This window comes from Giraffa tippelskirchi, chromosome 12, assembly GCF_054371585.1.
Source record: "Giraffa tippelskirchi isolate mGirTip1 chromosome 12, T2T-mGirTip1v1.2.pri, whole genome shotgun sequence".
Classification (NCBI taxonomy): Eukaryota; Metazoa; Chordata; class Mammalia; order Artiodactyla; family Giraffidae; genus Giraffa; species Giraffa tippelskirchi.
In genome coordinates, this window is record NC_137286.1 from 99,572,305 (window position 1) to 99,593,280 (window position 20,976).

General features: G+C 38.3%; 1 protein-coding gene across 3 annotated transcripts in view; it reads right to left on the reverse strand.

The window, feature by feature from the left end:
• BRCA2 (BRCA2 DNA repair associated) overlaps positions 1-20,976 on the reverse strand; it is a 53,197-nt gene that overhangs the window by 5,729 nt on the left and 26,492 nt on the right. For all 3 annotated transcript variants that reach the window (XR_014071061.1, XM_081549215.1, XM_081549216.1), the window contains 11 exons: positions 15,497-15,903; positions 14,867-15,048; positions 13,956-14,143; positions 12,077-12,247; positions 11,249-11,603; positions 9,741-9,896; positions 9,409-9,553; positions 8,347-8,468; positions 5,951-6,149; positions 5,541-5,704; positions 5,314-5,452 (listed from right to left, as the gene is read on the reverse strand). Coding sequence is in view for 2 of the 3 variants with exons in the window: in XM_081549215.1 (XP_081405341.1) it covers positions 5,314-5,452; positions 5,541-5,704; positions 5,951-6,149; positions 8,347-8,468; positions 9,409-9,553; positions 9,741-9,896; positions 11,249-11,603; positions 12,077-12,247; positions 13,956-14,143; positions 14,867-15,048; positions 15,497-15,903 (2,228 nt within the window). In the remaining variant the exon portion in view is untranslated. The remainder of the gene's footprint in view (positions 1-5,313; positions 5,453-5,540; positions 5,705-5,950; positions 6,150-8,346; positions 8,469-9,408; positions 9,554-9,740; positions 9,897-11,248; positions 11,604-12,076; positions 12,248-13,955; positions 14,144-14,866; positions 15,049-15,496; positions 15,904-20,976) is intronic.

The window sequence follows — 20,976 nt, forward strand, 5'->3', positions numbered from 1 at the left end:
GGCACAGGACAGATTCTTTCTCAGAAGGAACCCACCCTGCCAGTACCTTGATTTTGGACTTCCAGCCTTCAGAACTGTGAGATAATATGCTGCTTAAGTTTGTGGTTCAGCAGATGAATGAATACATGGGGCTACTTGCTGAACTAGGGAAAATGATCTGCAACACAGTATCTTCCAGGGATAATGGGAATAAACAGTGGTTCGAAACTGAAATAACCCCACCTCATACAGTAACTAAGAGGGGTAAAACTGGTCTTCAATACCACAGAAAAAGAGAAAGAGTCAACTGCATGAGGTGCTGGCGGGTCCCTCTCTCACACAGCTCACCTCGTCACCACAATCCGCTGTGGGACCATTAGAACTAGTCTTACGTCTGTCTCCAAGAGAAACCTAGGCTCCCAGTTCATCCCACACGTGCAGTCCCTGGCCTCTGCACACTGCCTCTCTGGACACCGTGTCCCAACTCTCCCTTGTCAGCCTCACCTCTCTCTGTGGTATCAAATGCTTCTGACAGGCCTGAGTCAGGCCCTGGCTCTTTTCTCTACCTACTCCCACATCCAGTGACCTCATCCTGTCTCCTGAATTGAAGCATCACATGTATGTTGATGACTTCCCAACTTGTATCTTCAGCCTAGACCATTCCCTTACAACAATATCCAGCTGTCAAGTAGAAATCTCTAAATAGATTAAGCTCCTTGCCTTCCCTCCCCACCTGTTTTTCTTGTGTACTCCCCTCTATATAGCAACTCCATTTCTCCAGCTGCTCAGACAAAACCGCGGCCCTCACTCCTTGATTCTTCTCTTCATCCACACTGTCCCTCTACCTTCAAAATACAACCACAATCTGACCATTCCTTACCACTCCCATTGCTTTGTTTGCTCCAAACTATTATCAATTGCCTAAATTTCTACAATAGCCTCCAGCTGATTTCCCTGCTTGGCGTCTCAAGCCCCCTACAGTCTACTTGCAATAGAGCAGCCTGAGTGATCCTCAGAAAACCTAGTCAGAGGGTGTCACAGTTCAGTCTCTCAGTCATGTCCGCCTCTGCATCCCCATGGACTGCAGCACACCAGGTTTCCCTGTCCATCAACAACACCTGGAGCTCACTCAGACTCATGTCCATCGAGTCGGTGATGCCATCCAACCATCTCATCCTCTGTCTTCCCCTTCTCCTCCTGCCTTCAATCTTTCCCAGCATCAGGGTCTTTTCCAAAGAGTCAGTTCTTCGCATCAGGTGGCCGAAGAATTGGAATTGGAGTTTCAGTTTCAGTTTCAGCATCAGTCCTTCCAATGAATATTCAGGACTGATTTCCTTTAGGATGGACTGGTTTCATCTTGCAGTCCAAGGGACTCTCAAGAGTCTTCTCCAAAACCACAGTTCAAAAGCATCAATTCTTCGGCACTCAGCTTTCTTTATAATCCCACTCACACCCACACATGACTACTGGAAAAACCATAGCTTTGACTAGACGGACCTTTGTCGGCAAAGTAATGTCTGCTTTTAAATATGCTGTCTACGTTGGTCATAGCTTTTCTTCCAAGCTATGCACTCAATATGCCAGCTTGGAAAACTCAGCAGTGGCCACAGGACTGGGAAAGGTCAGTTTTCATGCCAATCCCAAAGAAAGGAAATGCCAAAGAATGTTCAAACTATTGCACAATTGCAGTCATCTCACACGCTAGCAAAGTAATGCTCAAAATTCTCCAAGTGAGGCTTTGACAGTACGTGAACCATGAACTTCCAGATGTTCAAGCTGGATTTAGAAAAGGCAGAGGAACCAGAGATCAGATTGCCAACATCAGTTGGATTATAGAAAAAGCAAGAGAATTCCAGAGAAACATCTGCTTTTGCTTTATTGACTATGCCAAAGCCTTTGACTGTGGATCACAACAAATGGAAAATTCTTAAAGAGATGGGAATACAAGACTTGACCTGCCTCCTGAGAAATCTGTATGCAGGTCAAGAAGCAACAGTTAGAACTGGACATGGAACAACAGACTGGTTCCAAGTTGGGAAAGGAGTAAATCAAGGCTGTATATTGTCACCCTGCTTATTTAACTTCTATGCAGAGTGATGCTGCTGCTGCTGTTGAGTCACTTTGGTCGTGTCCGACTCTGTGCAACCCCATAGACGGCAGCCCACCAGGCTCCCCCATCCCTGGGATTCTCTAGGCAAGAACACTGGAGTGGGTTGCCATTTCCTTCTCCAATGCATGAAAGTGAAAAGTGAAAGTGAAGTCGCTCAGTTGTGTCTGACTCTTAGTGACCCCATGGACTGCAGCCTACCAGGCTCCTCTGTCCATGGGATTTTCCAGGCAAGATTACTGGAGTGGGTTGCCATTGCCTTCTCCCTACGCAGAGTACATCATGTGAAATGCTGGGCTGGATGAAGCACAAGCTGGAATCAAGATTGCCAGGAGAAATATCAATAACCTCAGATATGCAGATGACACCACCCTTATGGCAGAAAGCAAAGAACTAAAGAGCTTCTTGCTGAAAGTGAAAGAGGAGAGTGAAAAAGATGACTTAAAACTCAACATTCAAAAAACTAAGATCATGGCATCCAGTCCCATCACTTCATGGCAAATAGATGAGGAAACAATGGAAACAGAGAGACTTTATTTTCTTGGGCTACAAAATCACTGCAGATGGTGACTGCAGCCATGAAATTAAAAGACACTTGCTCCTTGGAAGGAAAGAGGGTGTCCTCCTCTACTTGAAACCTTCAGAGAGAAAGAATTCATGCAAGGCCTACCCCATGATTCAGTCCTCCACTGCCTCTTCCCAGCTGTTACTGCTTACTTGCTGGCTGCTGCTAATGCTTTTTAGACACCAGGGTCATTCTCTAACATGACCTTTGTCACTGCTGCTCCTTCTTCCTGGAATGTTCCCCCCCTCACCAAGATGCCCACATGCCTCTCTCCCTCTAGTCCATCATGTCTCATCCAGATGCCACCTTTGCAGTGAGATCTTTCCTCACGTTGTTGTCTAAAACTGCATCCTCTCCCCTTCCCTCATCCTACCTGTCACTCCCTCCTTCATTTTCTTCCTTAGCCACACTAAGAAAACTGTATGTGCTACTTATTTTGTTTGTCATCTCCCTCTCTAGCTATAATGTAGGCTCCATGAGGGCAGGGATATTTGCCTATTTTTCATTGCTGTGCACCTAGGCATTTAGAACAGTGCCTGGCACATGACAAGCATTCAATAAATGTTGATTGAACAAACTGAATAAACATCACCCACCCTCTATAACAATAATAATGACGTTTGGAATCACCCAAATATGACAAGATGAAATAAAAATGCTACAAAAACCATGTAGTGTATTAACATACTGCAGTTAAAGAAAAACCCACAAAGCACTAAAACACAAGTAAACAAAAATACATTAAGCAAAAAAAACAGAAAAGAACATAGCAAAAGACAAAGAGCACAACCCACAAATAAAACTAAGAGAAAATTTCTGAAGTCTTCAAAACTGACTCATGCTATTGTACTTAATAGGAACATAATCAATAAAATAAAAGCTTGGATATGGATATGGGATGAAAAATAGTCCTGTAAGACAAATAGGAGACTGCAGGATCAAAGAAATAAACTGAGGACACCAATAAACTATCTATAATGGGACAAATGCATGCAGGAATAAAACATATATTGCAGAAAATAAAATTACTGACATATAATCATGGTGAATAAAGATGGAAAAGACAGAAACAGAAGCAATCAGAGAAGAGGATAAAAAAATAAAAAATAATCCAACATAAGACTAACTGCTGGCCTTGAAGTAGAAATCCTACTAAGTGAAATAAAAGATTTATTCAAAGATATTACAGAATTTATCTGATACAAAGAAAGCACTAAATCTGCAGATTATTACTTAGCTGCACCATGTAGTTTGTGGAATCTTAGTTCCCAAACCAGGTATTGAACCTGGGCACCCTCAACATTGAAAGCACCAAGTCCTAATCATTGGACCATCAGGGAATTCCCTGAATTTGCAGATTAAAAGGCCGTCTGTGTTCCAGGAGAACTGTATAGAATGCTTATAAGATACAGCTTGAAATTTTGGACCTCAAAACATATTCTTCAGACATCTAAAACATAAAAAGAAAATCACCTAAATGGAGAAATTTTATGTCAAAAGAGGAATTTCTATAAAGTTCTGAGGGAAGGAAAGAAAGCAAGATCCTACATTATTATGCCTGCCAAGACACAGTCCCAGAATTAGGGCAATAGTTTCACATTTCAAACATATGAGGAACTCCTGGAATATGGCACAGTTGAAGCCTTCTTGAAAAAAAGACTGATGATAAACCTTAGCCAAAGAGCTGAGGAAGCGAGAAGCTGTGACAGAGCAGTTGATAAACAAGGAATCCATGGATCTGAGACCCTACCCTGAACCTGGCACTGTTTTAAGAGCTGACGGTACAGCAGTAACAAAGTGTCCGCCTTTAGAGAGCTAACATTCCAGAAGAGGGAGATCAAAAGAACAGTTAGGTGCTGGTGGGTGCTGTGGAGAAAAATAAGGTGAAAAAGTGCTCAGTTGGGAGCAGGGAAAATACAGCTTTTACAAAAGGGCTCAAGGAAAGGCCTCTTAGGAGGCTGCGTTTCACCAGAGGTCTGAAGGAGCCAAGGGAACCAGCTATGTGGTCGCCTGGGGGCAGGGTTTCTAGGAGAGGGAGCAGTGAGGGTAAAGGCTCTGTGATGAAAGTGGGCGCAAGAATAGCAAGGAAGGTGTTAGCACAGCTGAAGGGGAAGGGGGCACAGAGTTCTGGGGGATAGGGATGGTGAGACCAAATGCTGAAGGGCCTGGCACAAAATTACCAATAAATGGAAGGCTTTTGTGCTTAAGTTGAGACATAAGCTGGGCACATGGTTTGCAGATAAAATCTATGGAACAGGGTATGGAAGGAGGAATGAACAATGTCATATTGATGGAATAAAGTAGAGATGAGTTTGGCTAAGATGTTAGAGTGTAATAAAAACTGAGGTAGGAGGTAAAGGCTTGATAGCTCAGTTAACTGCAGAAGGAGATTATTTTGTCTAGTAATCATTAATGTGGTGCAAAACATTTTCTAGCAATTTCTTTAAAATTAAGTAGCACAGAATGGCATATAAGTTTTTTCCTTGTGATATTGTAGAACTACCTTTCTTTAAGAATCAAGTTAAAACAAATGTACTTTCAAATCACTAGTTACCAAACTTGTCAATTAGTAGCTTCAATTAATCATAAGGAAGACAAATTTTAAAATATAATGCTTTTCCAAGGCATCCATAAAAAGCTACCATTAAATACACTGTATTACCTATTTTTTTCACAACAGAAACTACAAATCCTATTAGGTCCACCTCAGAACAAGGCGGCTGGAAGTCTGAATCCAATAATTTGTTGAAGTGAAGGGGCTCCCTTGGCTGATAGATTTGTAATAGAATTTCATCTGAAGCCTACAAGAAAAAAAAAATCAGTATACATGGATTCTATAAACTAATTTGCATTTATCAAAATTGAAAAATTATGATGAGAAGTTTATACCAGTAGTTGTTGATACTGAGTCTTTTTTGTTGCTGTCACCTGTATGTTAGCTCTTTCATATTTACTCTTAGATTTTGATGCTGTAAGATGATAGATTCTGTATCTCTTTCCCTCTGTTAAGAGGGAGTATAGTTCTGATGATGGACGCCAGATATTCAATATAACTATTGAGAGAAAGAGGAAAAAGACAAATTATAATGGAGGAAATGATAATCATTAAGAATCTTGTTTAAAAATAAATACAAAGACAACAAAGATCCAAGGGTTATATTGTCATTTTGCGGGCACTGGGAGCCCATTTTGTCTCCCCTGATATATACTCACTTAACACTTGATCTACCATTTGAAATAATTTAATAATAATTTTTTAAACTTAAAATTGATTAAAAACAAAAACTCTCCATACTGACCTGAATCTTTTTCCTTTCTCTTATAGCTCATGATACGCAGCTTCCATACAGGTGTAACGTCCCTTGGCAAAATCTGTTCCCCTTGCTCAGCAGACTCCATAGCCTTCCTGAGTTCCACCTGGATCTGGGCTTGCTTCTTATCATTCAACATCTGTCTGTGATTATTCAAGGCTCTCAACTGCTCTTCACTAAAATAACCCTGTGGCCAATTGGTATATTGAGGCAGATGATTTTGGAGTATAAAGCAAACAAAACAGAAAGAAACCACCTCATCTATTGGAGACGAATCTCTTTAAATGGGGATAAAATACAACAGAATTGAGTTCACGTTAAGGATGTGACAATATAAAAATTGAGATTTATGTACTCAGCTTATCACATAAGTATTTTCAAGTGCCTTACACAGTTTACTAATCCTTGTGACAAATTTACTTAAGGCCCAAACAACTCCTACTTATAAATATACTCTAATAATCATAATCATCAATTATAAATGGCTAACATTATAACATTATAAACATTATAACATTATAAATGGCTAACATCTGAATGCTTATTATATTTCAGAAACAGATCTATGTATGGGTAATGTGTTAATTCATTTAATTCTTACAATAATCCTATGAGGTAGGTACTATTATTGTTTCCATGAGGTAGGTGATGAAGCTGAGGTACTGACAGAATAAATAATTTGCAGAGCCATATAGGCAGGGGTTGGCTCAAGAGCCCTCCATTCTTAGCCCCTGTAGTATAATTTTATTAACTCTCTGGAACAGTAGATACAATTTAAAACAGGTATGTACTATAAGCACTTATCTCTGTCTCTACATTTCTCTCCCAGTCATTTAGCAAACTGGTGTTTGAACCTCCTAGGAATCTTATCCAGCATTAACAAAAAATAAAGGAACCAAAAATAAAATAAATGGGAATTCTGACATAACCTACTAGACTGCTGCTGACTCACCCATGTTAATACCTGAGTCTGTATTGGGAAGGGGGACCCTGTGCCTTACAAAAATGTTCCTAAACAGGCAGTGTTTAGGTTAAACATCAATTTTTTAAAAATTATGTGATTTCAGATGCCCCACAACAACTAAACATTATCACTGAAAACCAGTCCTTTTAACAGATATTTTAGAAATTGATGGCCATTTTTTTCTCTAAGAATGATAATGATACCTTTCTTTCAGTGAATCTCTTAGAACCACATAAACTTAAGACCCTTAGAGATAAGCCACTCAGGCTTTCCCAGGCAGATGGTGGTGGAGGAGGTCTGAGGTCTGTCCAGCTACACAAGGCCAGGGTCTAGAACTTAGTCCCTCAGCTCTCATCTTGCCCCCTACTTTCTCCTTATAAGTAAATTCTATAAAAGTAAACCAGAATAATATTTTGTTAAATTTTATGGATGAAATTAAGACTATGTTTTCATAAGCATCAACAAACATAAAGAGAGACAAATAATTTCTCAGGAAAGCATAACAAAGCCATACAGACTTGTAGCAGCTGTACTCACAGGCTTGAAAATCAGACTCATTTTCCATAGAGACAGTCTGTGTTGTAACATTTGGGAATACAGGGGAATTCTATTCAGAACAGCACTGCTCACTCTCTCAGCAGAGCAGTGTTTACTTTGAGGGCCCATGTAAGAAAGTTAAAGCCATATACAACATTTACTGTCATCAAATAAATGATATTAATCAATAAACTGTCTTCCTAAAATTTCCCCTCTCCTATTTAGCAAAGTAATCTTAGAAGTTGCATTAATTAGATACCCAGGTGTCTAAAATTTGGGAAGTAGATTACCTTAATATATGAAATGATGTTTTAATAATAACATTTATATAAAACTTTGCTACAATACACTTTATATACATTATCCAATTTGATTCTAAAACATCTTTTGTGCCCATTTGACAGCTATTTTACGTCCTATTTGCTTAGCTAATAAATGGTAGAGCCATGATTCTAAAGCCTATGCTCTTTGTAACACACTTACTAGTGTTTCTGAAACTTTTCCAACTAACTATCCTTAAGGTAGAGGATCATGAAATAAACTCTAGGCAGGATCTGAAGAGCTGAGGAAACTGAGACAGTCCTTTGAAGATACTTGTTTTACCTTAAAAATAAACAAGTTTTGACCTCAAACTTTTAAACCATATTTAATATATAAAATTATTTAACCCTCTCATTCTCTGTTTGGTACAGAAGTAGAAATGTACCACCCTGGTTTGGTACATCACGGAGGATCCTAGAAATGTACACATCCCCTTTGAGAAACAGCATTTCAACATACTGCCTCCTGTAATGGCCAGATGAGTGATGACAGCTTCCCACCTTGAAGGATGAAGACTAAGGCTTCACTTACTTACTTCCTGCAGGCCCACTTACTCTCTCACCTCAAGGTAACTTGGGTCTGGTGCATTCTTCACAGCTTCATAAAGTTCTGCACCATCTTGCAGAGCACGGACTTGCTGTCTTGTTAGTGCACGTGATGGTATACATTGTTCTGTCACATTTTCTAGGGAAAAAACACTAAGTAAGCTAAACTGTGAATTTAAGAACACTGAAAACTAGAGAACTCAGCAAAAAAAAAAAAGCACCCAAAGAAGGGAGGTTCAAAATAAACCACTTATCTGCTCAAAGTTCTTCAGGAAAATTTGAAACTAGTGTATTAATGGTTTAAAAAACCGTCATACAGAGTTTACTTCATTAGAACAATTTGTAAATTAAAGCAAATGATTTCATGATTCACCTAATTATGAGCTAGTGGTAATTTTAACCAAATCAAATACTGAGAATCCCATTTTCCTTCAGATTTATATAGAACATGAAGCTAAATAATCATGAAGAAATGCAGAACATAATATTTTCCACAATAAAAAAGGTAGTTAAAAAAGTAAAATTTCATGTTTTTTAAGCATAAAACACTATGATTTTTATTATTCAAATTGATGCCACTGGGGAAAACAAGCTCCAGGTATAAAAATATAAAAATCAGCAACTACAACAGCAAAAATGCAAGTTCTATAATACAGATAAAGACACAGAGGACAGAGAATGACAGATGGTTTGGGGAGAATAATCTGACAGTTCTTTCCCTCGTTTTCCTTTCTCTAATACCAAAAATCGATGCCACAAATACTCTAGTTACTGAAGCTCAAAGGGGGAGTTTAATTAAGACTTCTGAAAAGTGCTGTAGGTCTATAATGTTTAATTGCCTAAGACAATTTGTGAGGTTCTAAAAGCTAACTGTGGTGAATAAAGATCTGATATTTTGGGGCCAATTCAATGCTTATCTGTATATCTATGTAATATTTTTTTAAAAATCAGAAAAACTTCAGATTCAGAATCAGAAAAAAAAAATGTATTACTCAAAATGAAGACATTTACCCCAATTAGAAGCCTCTAAAACTTTATTTTCACATAAAAAAAGATCTTGTAAACACAACTCATTTTACCTTCATGCTCTTCAAATTCTGCTTGAATTTTAGTGAACAGGGCTTCCAGTTTCTTTTGCTGAGCTTCTGCATATTTTGTTGCTTCCTTTTCTTCATCTCTTTCATTGCGAAATACGTATAATCCAGTTGATGTCTTCTCCATCCACTGTTAATAATGTGTCAAACAGAAACATATGGTAAGGAGGGATCATTCAAATTAATCGTCTCTATGGGAAGAAATACTCCCATGGATACAGGAGCCTGGTGGGCTATGGTCCTTGGGATCACAGAATCGGAAATGACTGAGCATGCAAAGGAAGAAATACAGAGTAAGTTTCAAGAATGCATCATACCTGTATAGGGTATGCTCTCTGAATAATTATATCAACACAACCAACATTTCCTCCATCGCTGAAGAGTGATGACAAGGGAAGAGGAGGAGGTCTGGGATCGGGGGAGAATCCAAGTTTGGCATACCAGCAAGCAGGTCGAGTGCTGTTAGCAGAAATCTAGACAAATTAACAAATTGATTTATAAGCAAAATATATATTCACTTCTACTTCAGATTTCATAATAATTTTCCTTCTTTCAGGGTTGATCTCACTGTGAAACTTCAGAATAATGGAGACAGGCAGTCTAAAAACCTCTTAGGGACAGATTCCATAGTGAAGGGCTGAGAATAAGAAAGACCAACACTGAACTTAGCAGAAACTATAATAGAAGCAAGGTAACGGAAGAAATGCCTTCAAAATTCTGAAGGAATTATTTCAACCTCAAATTCTGTATTCAGTCAACTTTGTAATAAGATAAAAAACTACTGCATGTTCCCTTTCTCAAGAAGCCTATGGTAGCTGTCTGCCTTAAAACCAGGGGACAAATCTAGAAAGATACGAAGTCCAGAATACAGGGCTTCTAACACAGAAAGAGGTGAAAATAATCCCAAGAATGGTAACTGTGCCACATACATGGATGATAACCACTTTGGAATTGAGCAGGAATACGGAGAGATCCAAGGAATCTCCAGGAAAAAGAAATGAAACCGATAAAGGTATTTTAACATAGTGAGATGATTTTTATGTGGCTCTTGTGTGGAAATGAGTTGGTAATAAGGATAAAAGAAAATTAAGAAAAACAAGACAAGATACTTAATAACTCCAGGGAAAGCAGTAAGTTGTAAAGAAAGGAAATGCAAATCATAGTATATTGTAAATCATAGTATATTGTATGCTGAATTGCAGCCCAAGTTGATGACAAATTATCTCTTTAACTTAAAAATGATTAATTTATTAAAAAGCTTTTCTGAAATACAGTGATTCAAAATATAACAGAAGTAAATTCTTTACAGGGTTATTTCATAAGTGAATCTGAACGTGCAACATTAGCAATCATTTCTGATAGCAATATTGTAGACTATTCAACACTGACAAAGTCCTGTTACCTAGATTTAAATATACACAGAGATGAAAAGTGTACTTTAGTATTATATATTCAAGACTCACTGAGACTTGATGTTCTAATCACACTGAAACAGAGATCTGGCCAGGGTGGAAGTAGAGCAGTACTATGAGAACAACATGGTGGCAAGAGCTCTAAGTATAAAAATCAAGCATCTGATGCAAATTTGCTCCTATTCTTAAACTGCAACCCACATTATTTTAGCTCAATAAGTCTCTTTGGCTTTCCCCAAAAAATCACAAAAAATTTAACTATCTGAGAAATCTGCCACTTAGAGTATCAGGACATTTTTCAAACAATGAAACATAGGCATAAGTAAATTTAAAACTGTAAATGTAAAGCCTCTCTAGAATTTAACTGAATCAGTGCCTGATTTTTACCAAGAGTGTGCATTTATTTAACTTACCTTTAACATAAGAGATTCTGGAGCTTCAAGAGGTGTACAGGCATCAGGAGAGCCCACCAGCTCTGCTCCATGAATTACGATCTTCTGACCCACAGTCAGTCTACCGTTCTTTAGGAGAGCTGAGAGGGGAGGGTCCACCTGGGCCTTAATAGCATACCATCCATCTGTAAGCTGGACAATGGCCACCTTTGTGGTATCCACACTGCTAGTCTTACTGCTAGAAGGTTCAGATATACCTGTGCTTAATGAAATTATTTCAGAAACACAGAGAACAAGTGTTTTTGCAGCTGTGTCATCCCTTTCCATTATCTTTTTTATCGCTGATCTTTTGCTTCTATCGATTTCCATATCATATCTAAAAAGAAATAGAAAAATGCATTATTTTAGGAATTGTGAGCCTAGAATTTCACTGTAAGAAAAAAAGTCACTGAAAAATTGAGAATAAAAATTAAATAACCTTTACTGAAGAAATACCAAGACCAAAGAGAATTTCAAAGATGATAGTTGGCATTATATTAAGTTCTATACTGCTAAAATGAGTTAAATATTATTCTCCCCCAATGCAATAATGCTTTACTTGTCAAATTCATACTCTCACATGCCAAGAGTTTGAGAAGAGGGAAGGACAAAAGGGAAGCAAGAGGTATATGAATGTGTAAGTCATCTTAAGCAGGGCTGGAGGGTAACATGAGAACTATGCTATATAAGTGGGATAGCAACTGTCATGACAACTGGCTAGTGATCCTTTATGACGGATAGTTACAGGTGGCTTACAAATCTGACCCATACCACGATACAGGATTACATAATAGAACGCTTTAAACTTGCCTGTATTTTAGTTGAAGAAGTACCCTTTCTGGGTTCAGGCATCTATTAGCAAATTCCTTAGGAAAGGCAAATTCCATAGCTGCTAGTTTCCATATAATCCATCTATAATGATTATAGACCCAAACTCTAGAAATGAGCTTTGGATCCACACCTGGGGTGTCACACAGAGCTCTGAACAAATAAAGGGAGAATGAATAATAAAAACCACATAAGATGATACTGAGTTCAATAGCCCCAACTATTCTTTGCACAAAAACTAAATTGTATAAGATCATTCAATAAGTTTTTTGTGAGTTAATATATAATCAATAAGCAATATAACTTTAGAAAATGATTTGACATGTATCAAAATATGCTAATGAAAATTTCACATATTATTCAAAACACTTGTTTCAACTGAAAAATGAGATCTTTAATTTAAAATAATTATATTTTAGATTATATATTTCTTATTAAAGAGATTGTTTTTAGAAATCACCCAAGAACTTCCTTCTCTAGTCCTGGTTCTCTTAATATCTACTCCTTTCTGCTCAAATCTACAACTCCTCTGCCTTTCCCGTTCTCATTCTCAATACTATGTTAACAGAAGTAATTAAAGGAACATCCATAAACTTTCATCCTCTAATCTACCAACCACTGGCACTGGTACCCTTACATGTTGCCTTCTTACTCTGTTTAAAAAGTTGCACCTCTCCTCAACCAATTCTCTCTACCCCACTTTGCTAGTTTTATCTTCAAAGTATTTATCACTTTTTAATATATGATTTACTTAGTCCTTTAAAAAATTTTCCTTCCTTGTCTCAAACCCCTCCACTAGAATATATGACTTTTTTGTTTTGCTAACCCTATTACCCAGGATATTAGCAGTATCTGGATATAGTAGATCTTCGATAAATATTTGCTAAATGATAAAAAACAGCTTGAGGCAGCAGCTCTTTACGTATCTGCCTGCTCTCCCTCTGAAAGCGTCTTCTTGCTTAAATAAACTCTCACTTTATTTCTTTTTTTAAAAAAAAGCTTGAGCTTCAACACTCAAAGATTTTTGAACCATGCCCACCTGATTACAAAATTATCACTATTAACCTCTAAAATATGTGGTCTTCTTAATACAATTAAGTGATACAACTGTTAACTTTTCCAACTAGAATCAATATTTGACATATGGGGCAAATGCCAAGATGTAAATACATTCCTGTTTTAAAATACTCTAAAAACATAGGAAAAATTTAGGGAAAAGATGCCTTTACCACTTTTCCAAAGCTGTAAATTTTGGAAAGATAAACCTAGATCTCAAAAATAAGGGCACTGGAGAAAAGTTTCCCATTGCTTGTCGCTGGCATCAGGTAATACCTCCCTGATAGCATTTTAACTTTTGTTTGTATAAACATTAGAATCCTAAGAGGATAAACAGTTTCTAAACTGTTGGTTGATGTTTTAGGGCCACTGGGGTTCTCTAGTTATTTGGTTTTACTGATATTTAAGTATTTTTAATTTTAGTATTTATATATTTACTGAAATACACAATGAAGGAGAATATGCATGGAAGTGTGTCTGTGTGTGTGGTTTTACGAGAAGGCCAACTCGTACTTAATTTTTCTTATCAGTCTTTATTTTGTATAAGCAATAAGAATAATGTCCTAATTTAGGCAGAGCCAATTCAGTAAATCCTAAGACAAACCAAAATTCATTTTTCAAGAGATTTCAACAGAATATCAACTGAACCACAATGTACTTAAAACGATTCAACGTATACGCTTTTGATTTCGAGTCAAGTTTTTAAGTTCGAGAGAGACAAGGAAAGATGAAAAAGGGACTCATGAGAAAGAGAGAGATGATGGGATATATAAGTTAATATAAAATTTCTCTTTGCAGAGAGTACCTATAAAATTCTTCTTTTCCAGCCTTTCCATCATTGGAGGGTATGAGCCATCCACCATCAGCCAATTGTATTCCCTTTCCAGTCCATAAACCTTCCTTACCAAAATAATCCTGAGTGTGAAACTGAAAAGCCTCTGCATTTTTGCTGTTAATTTTTACACAGTGTTTAGAAACACCATACATATATAGCTGCACAAAATAAATGATAGAAAATTTTGAAAATGAGTAAAAAAAATCAAACAAAAGAACATGTTTCACAGAAAAAAACAATTATAACAAGCCAAAACTGAATTTACCCAAAGTTTTTCATTTAAATATGAAAATATTCACTATAAAAATATGTAACTGCTTACTAGAAGCTAAAAAAATTTTTATATAATATAAATGACCTTCAAGAGTCTGAGGCACCTTTCTCATTCCCTTGGTGTACCTGCCTCCAGCTCTAGGTGCGGTAGAAAGTCATTGTGGGGATAAAAAAGTAACCTAATGTTTTAGAAAACCTCTTAAGTTAAAAAACTTACAAAGGGCCCAGACTCTCATCTCTTCATTTCTCCAAATTCTAACTAGATAGAGCTCACTTAGTAAGAATGTCTTTTAAAACTGTACATGGCTCTTATCAGGTTCAGGGTTATGAGTTATTCAGTTCCTCTAACACCTAGCTGAGAGCACTTAATAGTACTAAAATGAATACATTTTGAAGGGGGAAGAGAAGCAGTAACTTTGAAGCACGCATCATTTGGAATAAAGCAGCAGACGGGAAGGAGGCTGCCACGGTAGGCCGATTAGGACATGATTTTACTCATCCATTTCTACCCCAATTTGTTCTTTATTTAAACAAAACAATTTGGAGATGCCAGTTAATAAAGCAACACATTGCTATAAGAGTTATTAGCATTGTAGACGAAGGCATACCTGTTTGTGAGAACACGCAGAGGGAATTCGGCCTTCTACTGCCTCTCTCAGAGAGATTCTAGGCATGGTGGATGTTTTTGCAAGATACAGACTGCCTGGCTGTGGAAAAATACGTTGCCTTTGTTTCTTTTTAATTCGCATATCCTGTATATCTCTGGCATTCTGAAGATTTGTAATTGAATCTATTAAAGAACAAACAGCAAAAACTGAAGTTGAATATAAAATTTTAAAAGTACAACCCTTGTTTTATAAAATCATATCAACTTGCTCTAACTTTAAATCTTAAGGGATGAAAAAAGTTTCTACTTAAAAAAATGTATAAAACAACAAAAATAGATTGTTTTTATTTTGAATTTGGAAGAAGATTAGCAGCCTGGTAAAAATATAATCAAATAATAGCAGTCCTAGATTGTATGTCTAAACTTTTTTTTTTTAAACAAAAAAATCTACAAGTAGTTACCTTTGAAAAAAAAATTAGAATAATTTAATCTTTGGACTTGGCATTACAAAAGATTTTGAAATTAGTAATCACAATGAAAGTGGGAAAAATCCTTTCCTCAAGGCATTATTTAATATGAGAAATAAATACTGAAAGGCAAAAATATGTCAACACAAATTGTTACATAATACCTAAAGGTTCTTCTTCACCCTTGGTAAAAAGTATAGTTGTTTGATGAATTTCACAGTTGTTAACACCGTTTTCACTGTCACCAGAGCCATGCTCATCTAGGTTTTTTTGTTTTTGTTTGTTTTCCTCCAAATTAGTATTCTTGCCAACAAACTGCTCATCTCTGTGAACATGCGATTTAGTTTTAAAAGGTGGGACAAAGACTTTCATGGGTTTGCCTATAGTTTTCGAGTGTCTCCTTTTCTCATTTCTTGGGTCAGGAACCTTGCAAAATGGCTGCCCTGAAATTGATAAATTGCTTGAAGACATTCTCAAAGTCAGGTGTTCATAAAAGTGAGACTTAGATAGAAATTCTTGACCAGGTGCAGTGAAATTTGGGTTCTGTATTTCTCGCCGTTCCGTAGTTATGCTACAATGGGGAGAAAATATTTAAGTTTATTTACCAGTAAATGTATAAATGTTTCAGAATATGTTGTGTTTTTTTTTGAGACCCTCAGTTGTTACATGGCAATCCTATTCTGATAACCGTTTTGCATTTCATCATGGTTGCCCTCCAAAATACCACACTCTGCAAGTCTGTAACTGTCTCTCTCATACAGACTCCCAGCCTGACTTTATCACCTGCAAATAGTAGAGAAGAGTCTGTCTCCTCCAGTTCAATCATAGCTCCTCACTTACCTCCTTCACCAGACATCTCTTTACCCGTTCTCTTCTCACGGTAACCCCTTCATCTGTACTCTTGGCCCCATTTAGTATCTCAGCCTCGGGAGTCTCACTCTTGCAATGATCATTCCATATCCTTCCCTTCTCATTCATCATCTGTTTCACCTTTTTCACTCAGAAAGCCTTGCCCACCCTTGAGTTTTTTCTCAGCCTTATCTCCCCACTTCAAGCTAATACTGTACCTATCCCTCGTGGTCAACCTTCTTCTACAGGTAATCTAAACTAGATGTTTTCACTTCCTCACTTTCTACTCACTGAACTCTCATTTCTCCCACTATTCTGTAGAAGTTGTTTTCAATAAAGTTGCTAATGATCTCCTGAAGCCAAAAAAAAAAAGCTTCATGTGTAAATACATTCAGCTTGACCCCTGACAGTGTTGAAGACTTCCTTTTTAAAATTCTCACCGCCAACATTTACACCACGATTTTCCCTCTTTCCTTCTGTCTTTTTTAAACTGTTTTTTTTTTTTTTCCTTCTTTCTCTTAAAAACATTCCTGCCTCGGAAGTTGGATTTATTATGTAGACACTTTCCCTGGGCGATATGAATCAGTTACATTGCTTAAATCACCATCTATCTAACAACAAAAACATTAATCTTTGTTTAATTTGACATCCCCCGGATGTTATTCCTACACTGTGAACTGCATCGAGTATCAGACATCCCTACCTTGATGTTGCACACTCATCTCAAACTTAGCCTGTCCAAAACTAAAACTAATTACCTTCCCAAGCATAGAAATTCTTCCGCCATACTTTGTTGAAAACCTCATACTTCCTTTTACCCAACCCTAAACCCTTGGAACTTGAAGTTACCCTAGAACTTATTTAGTTATCCATTCATCTAGCCAGCAAATAATGTGTTCCACTATATGCCAGGCAGTGTTTTGGCTGTGGGATATAGTGACAAACCAAACAAAGGCATAGAGTTTACATTCTAGTGGAGGGAAACAAACAAATGTCAGCGGCTATAATATGCTATAGAGAAAATTAAAGCATGGTAAGGGGGACAGGAAGTGTCCAACAGAAATAAATAAATGATATTTTATATAGGGTGGCAAGGAAAACATTACTGATGAGGTGACATTTGTATAGAGACCTAAAAGAGGGAAGAGAAAGACATGTAGGGACTTGGGAGGAGGTTGTTGCAGGCAGAGCGGACACCACATGCTAGGCTGGACACACACATGCCTGGAGCAGAGTAAGCAAGGGGAAGGTATCAGGTGAGACTGGAAAGGTAGCAATAAGGCCAGATCACAGAGAACCTGTGTAGCATGGCAAAGAATTCCAGCTTGTATTCTGAGATGAAGTCATGGAACAGTTTTTAAGTCCAGAAATGACACAATCTGTCATATCAATACTTTAAAAAGGACCCCGCCAGCTGCTTTGCTGAAAATTCACTATGTCTAGGGAGGAGGGAGGAGGCAAAGTCAGAAGCAAGGAGACCAAATCTACTGAAATAATCCAGGCAGTTTTATGATGACTTGAACCAGGTGTTAGGGGTGAAAGTGGTGAGAAGTGATTGGATTTGGGGTATATTTTGAAAGCAGACTTGTTAGACTTTTACATTTATAGGATAGGACATCAGCTTTGGAGATGTTAAGTTTATGATGGCTACAAGTCACCCAAATAAAAATGTCAAGCAAGTAGCTCAATGAATGAATATGTTGTTTTTGGAAGAAATCTGGCTTAAAGATATGAATTTTGGAGTTATCACCAAATAGATGGTATACAAAGTCATGAGAGCAGATGAGACACTAGGGGGGAAGGGCAAGAAGAGAAGCCATCTGGAGCTGAACCATGGGGTAATTTAATATTTAGTGGCTGGGGGAAGAACGAGCAAAGGAGAGTAAGAAAGACAGCCAGTGGGACAGGAGGAGAAGTAAGGGAGATGGCCCAGAAGCCAGAATAAAGAAAGTGTTAAGAAAGCAGGAGTGATTAATTGTGTCAATGCTGACAGGTTAACACAAGGATGAGGGACAATGTGGAGTTCACTGGTAACCTTGATGAGGGGTGGTAGTGGGTGGTGATAAAAGACTGAGATGGGTTCGAGAGAGAAAAGGAAGAGATGAAGTAGAGAAGGTGAGTTGAGACAATTCTAATGAGATGTGCTTTAAGTGGGGCATGGAAATGGACTGGTGGGATAAGAGGAGTCAAGAAAGGCTTTTCAAGATGGGAGATTTATAGCAACTACCTACACTGATGGGCTTCCCTGATAGCTCAGTTGGTAAAGAATCTGCCTGCAATGCAGAGAACCTGGGAGACCCTGGTTCAATTCCTGGGTTGGGAAGATCCCCTGGAGAAGGGTTAGGCTGCCCACTCCAGTATTCTTGGGCTTCCCTTGTGGCTCAGCTGGTAAAGAATCCACCTGCAATGCACAAGACCTGGGCTCAATCCCTGGGTTGGGAACATCCCTTGGAGAAGGGAAAGGCTACCTACTCTAGTATTCTGGCCTTGAGAATTCCATGGACTGTATAGTCCATGGGGTTGCAAAGAGTTGGACACAACTGAGTGACTTTCACTTTCACACTGATGGGTCTAGTCCAATAGGAATGAAAAATTATCAATGCAGGAGGGAGAGGTGACAATCGCTGGACTCGTTTCCTTGAATAGATGATCTAAATGTGATCGAGTACATGGGAATGAATAAACCTGCTTCAAAACTTACTTTCATTGATTTCTTTTTTGTTTTTAAATATGAAGAATATTGTGAAAATGAGGAGTCTGCTTTGCAGCTTTTACGGTCAAGACATCTATTTGAATCTACTTGGGACATATTTTGCCACTCTCTGTTAATGACTATCTGGCCAAATGTGGAATCTATCTTCCACTCACTCTCTACTCTACTACACGTACTAACCAAGCGAAGCCTTTGTTGTTGTTCTTTAGTTGCTAAGTCATGTCTGACTCTTGTGACTGCATGGACTATAGTTCACCTGGCTCCTTTGCCTATGGGATTCTCCAGGCATTCTCCAAGAATGTTCATGGCAACTGAAGTAGGTTGCCATGCCCTCCTCCAGGGGATCTTCTTGACCCAGGGATTGAGCCCAGGTCTCCTGCACTGGCAGGTGGATTCTCTACCCGAGTCACCTGGGAAGACAATAAATGCCTTTACTTCCTTACTAATCTTGCAATAGTTTCTCTCTGATCTATTTCTAAAACATACATCTGGTTATGTCGCTTCTCAGAAACATCCAAAGACAAACTATTGCCTGTCCAGGTTTTGATTTGTCAGCAATGACATCCAGGAAGCTTCCTTTTTAGTCTGACTCTCTCCATTTCTGTGTTTTCTCCCTATCCTCACCCCACCCCCATGCCTGACAAATCCCATAATGAAAGTCACACAACTTCTTAACTGCGCCCAGATTTGCAACGACCTCTTTAACCAGCATTCTTTACATTCCATCTAAAGTACTTTTCCTATTAAGCTTTTGTCACATAATTAGCTGCCAATTTTTCTATGTCTCACATCACTTTGTTATATTCATTTTAGTATTTATAGCACAATAATTCTTGTCATGCCTGGCTCTAAGACAAGCAATCCAATTGGACTTTTGAAGTTTTTTTCTTTTTGCATGGTCTATTTCCCCTAAGCTCCTTTTTTGCCTCCCCTTTACTTTGGATACTATCTTTCACAGGAGCTTTCTTCCACTGACGAGTGATCTTTGATTTTCTGTTCTCACTAAAGAGTGAAGCACTGAATAGCTGACTGGAAGCTGTGTGCTGGTGAGCTTGTCACTTGTTGGCTTCACTGTCTGGCTGCTGCTGCTGCTGCTGCGTCGCTTCAGTCGTGTCCGACTCTGTGCGACCCCATAGATGGAAGCCCACCAGGCTCCGCTGTCCCTGGGATTCTCCAGGCAAGAACACTGGAGTGGGTTGCCATTTCCTTCTCCAATGCATGAAAGTGAAAAGTGAAAGTGAAGTCCCTCAGTCGTGTCTGACTCTTCGCGACCCCATGGACTGCAGCCTACCAGGCTCTTCTGTCCATGGGATTTTCCAGGCAAGAGTACTGGAGTGGGGTGCCATTGCCTTCTCCCTCACTGTCTGGCAGTGCAGTTTAATTTCAGTACCTGCAACTGTCAGTAGCCTTTTCTATTGGGCTGGTCCTAAGACCCAGAAAAAGAATCATTCAGTCTTTTGCCTAGAGGCCCAGCTGCCAGCATTTGGGAGCCAAGTGTGGGAACGAGGCTAGGGGTTCTCATCACTTGAAATCCAGATTTTTACTTAATCTCTGTTTTCAGAGCCTTCCCCCAGTCCCATCCCCAATTCAGAATCTCTCCAATTCATCTTCTCCAGAGAATGACCTTCTGGTCTTTTGGAAGAAGAGGATTTTTTGCCTGCGTGCAGTGGGGGAGGGGAAAATCTTACATGGATTTTCAACTAATCTTCCCATTTTCTACTTCACCTTCAGAAGTATATGTTGCTGCCAATTTGAGTCTTTTTTCAGGTTCTTTAGGGGAAACTAGGTAGCTTCTCTGCTTGCTCTAATGTTAGGTTTAACTATGTCTTTCTAAGTCATTCATGATTTTAGCTTTGAAAGTTTTGTTATTTCAGGATTTTCTTGGTGGTCCAGTGGCTAAGGCTCTGTGCTCCCAATGCAGAAGGCATGGATTCAATCCCTGGTCCTGGTCAGGGAACTATACCCCACATGCCACAACTAAGAGTTCGCATGCTGCAACTAAGACCCAGTGAAACCAAATAAATAAATAAATGAAATAAACATTAAAAAGAATATTAATTTTTAAAAAACGTGTTGTTTCTT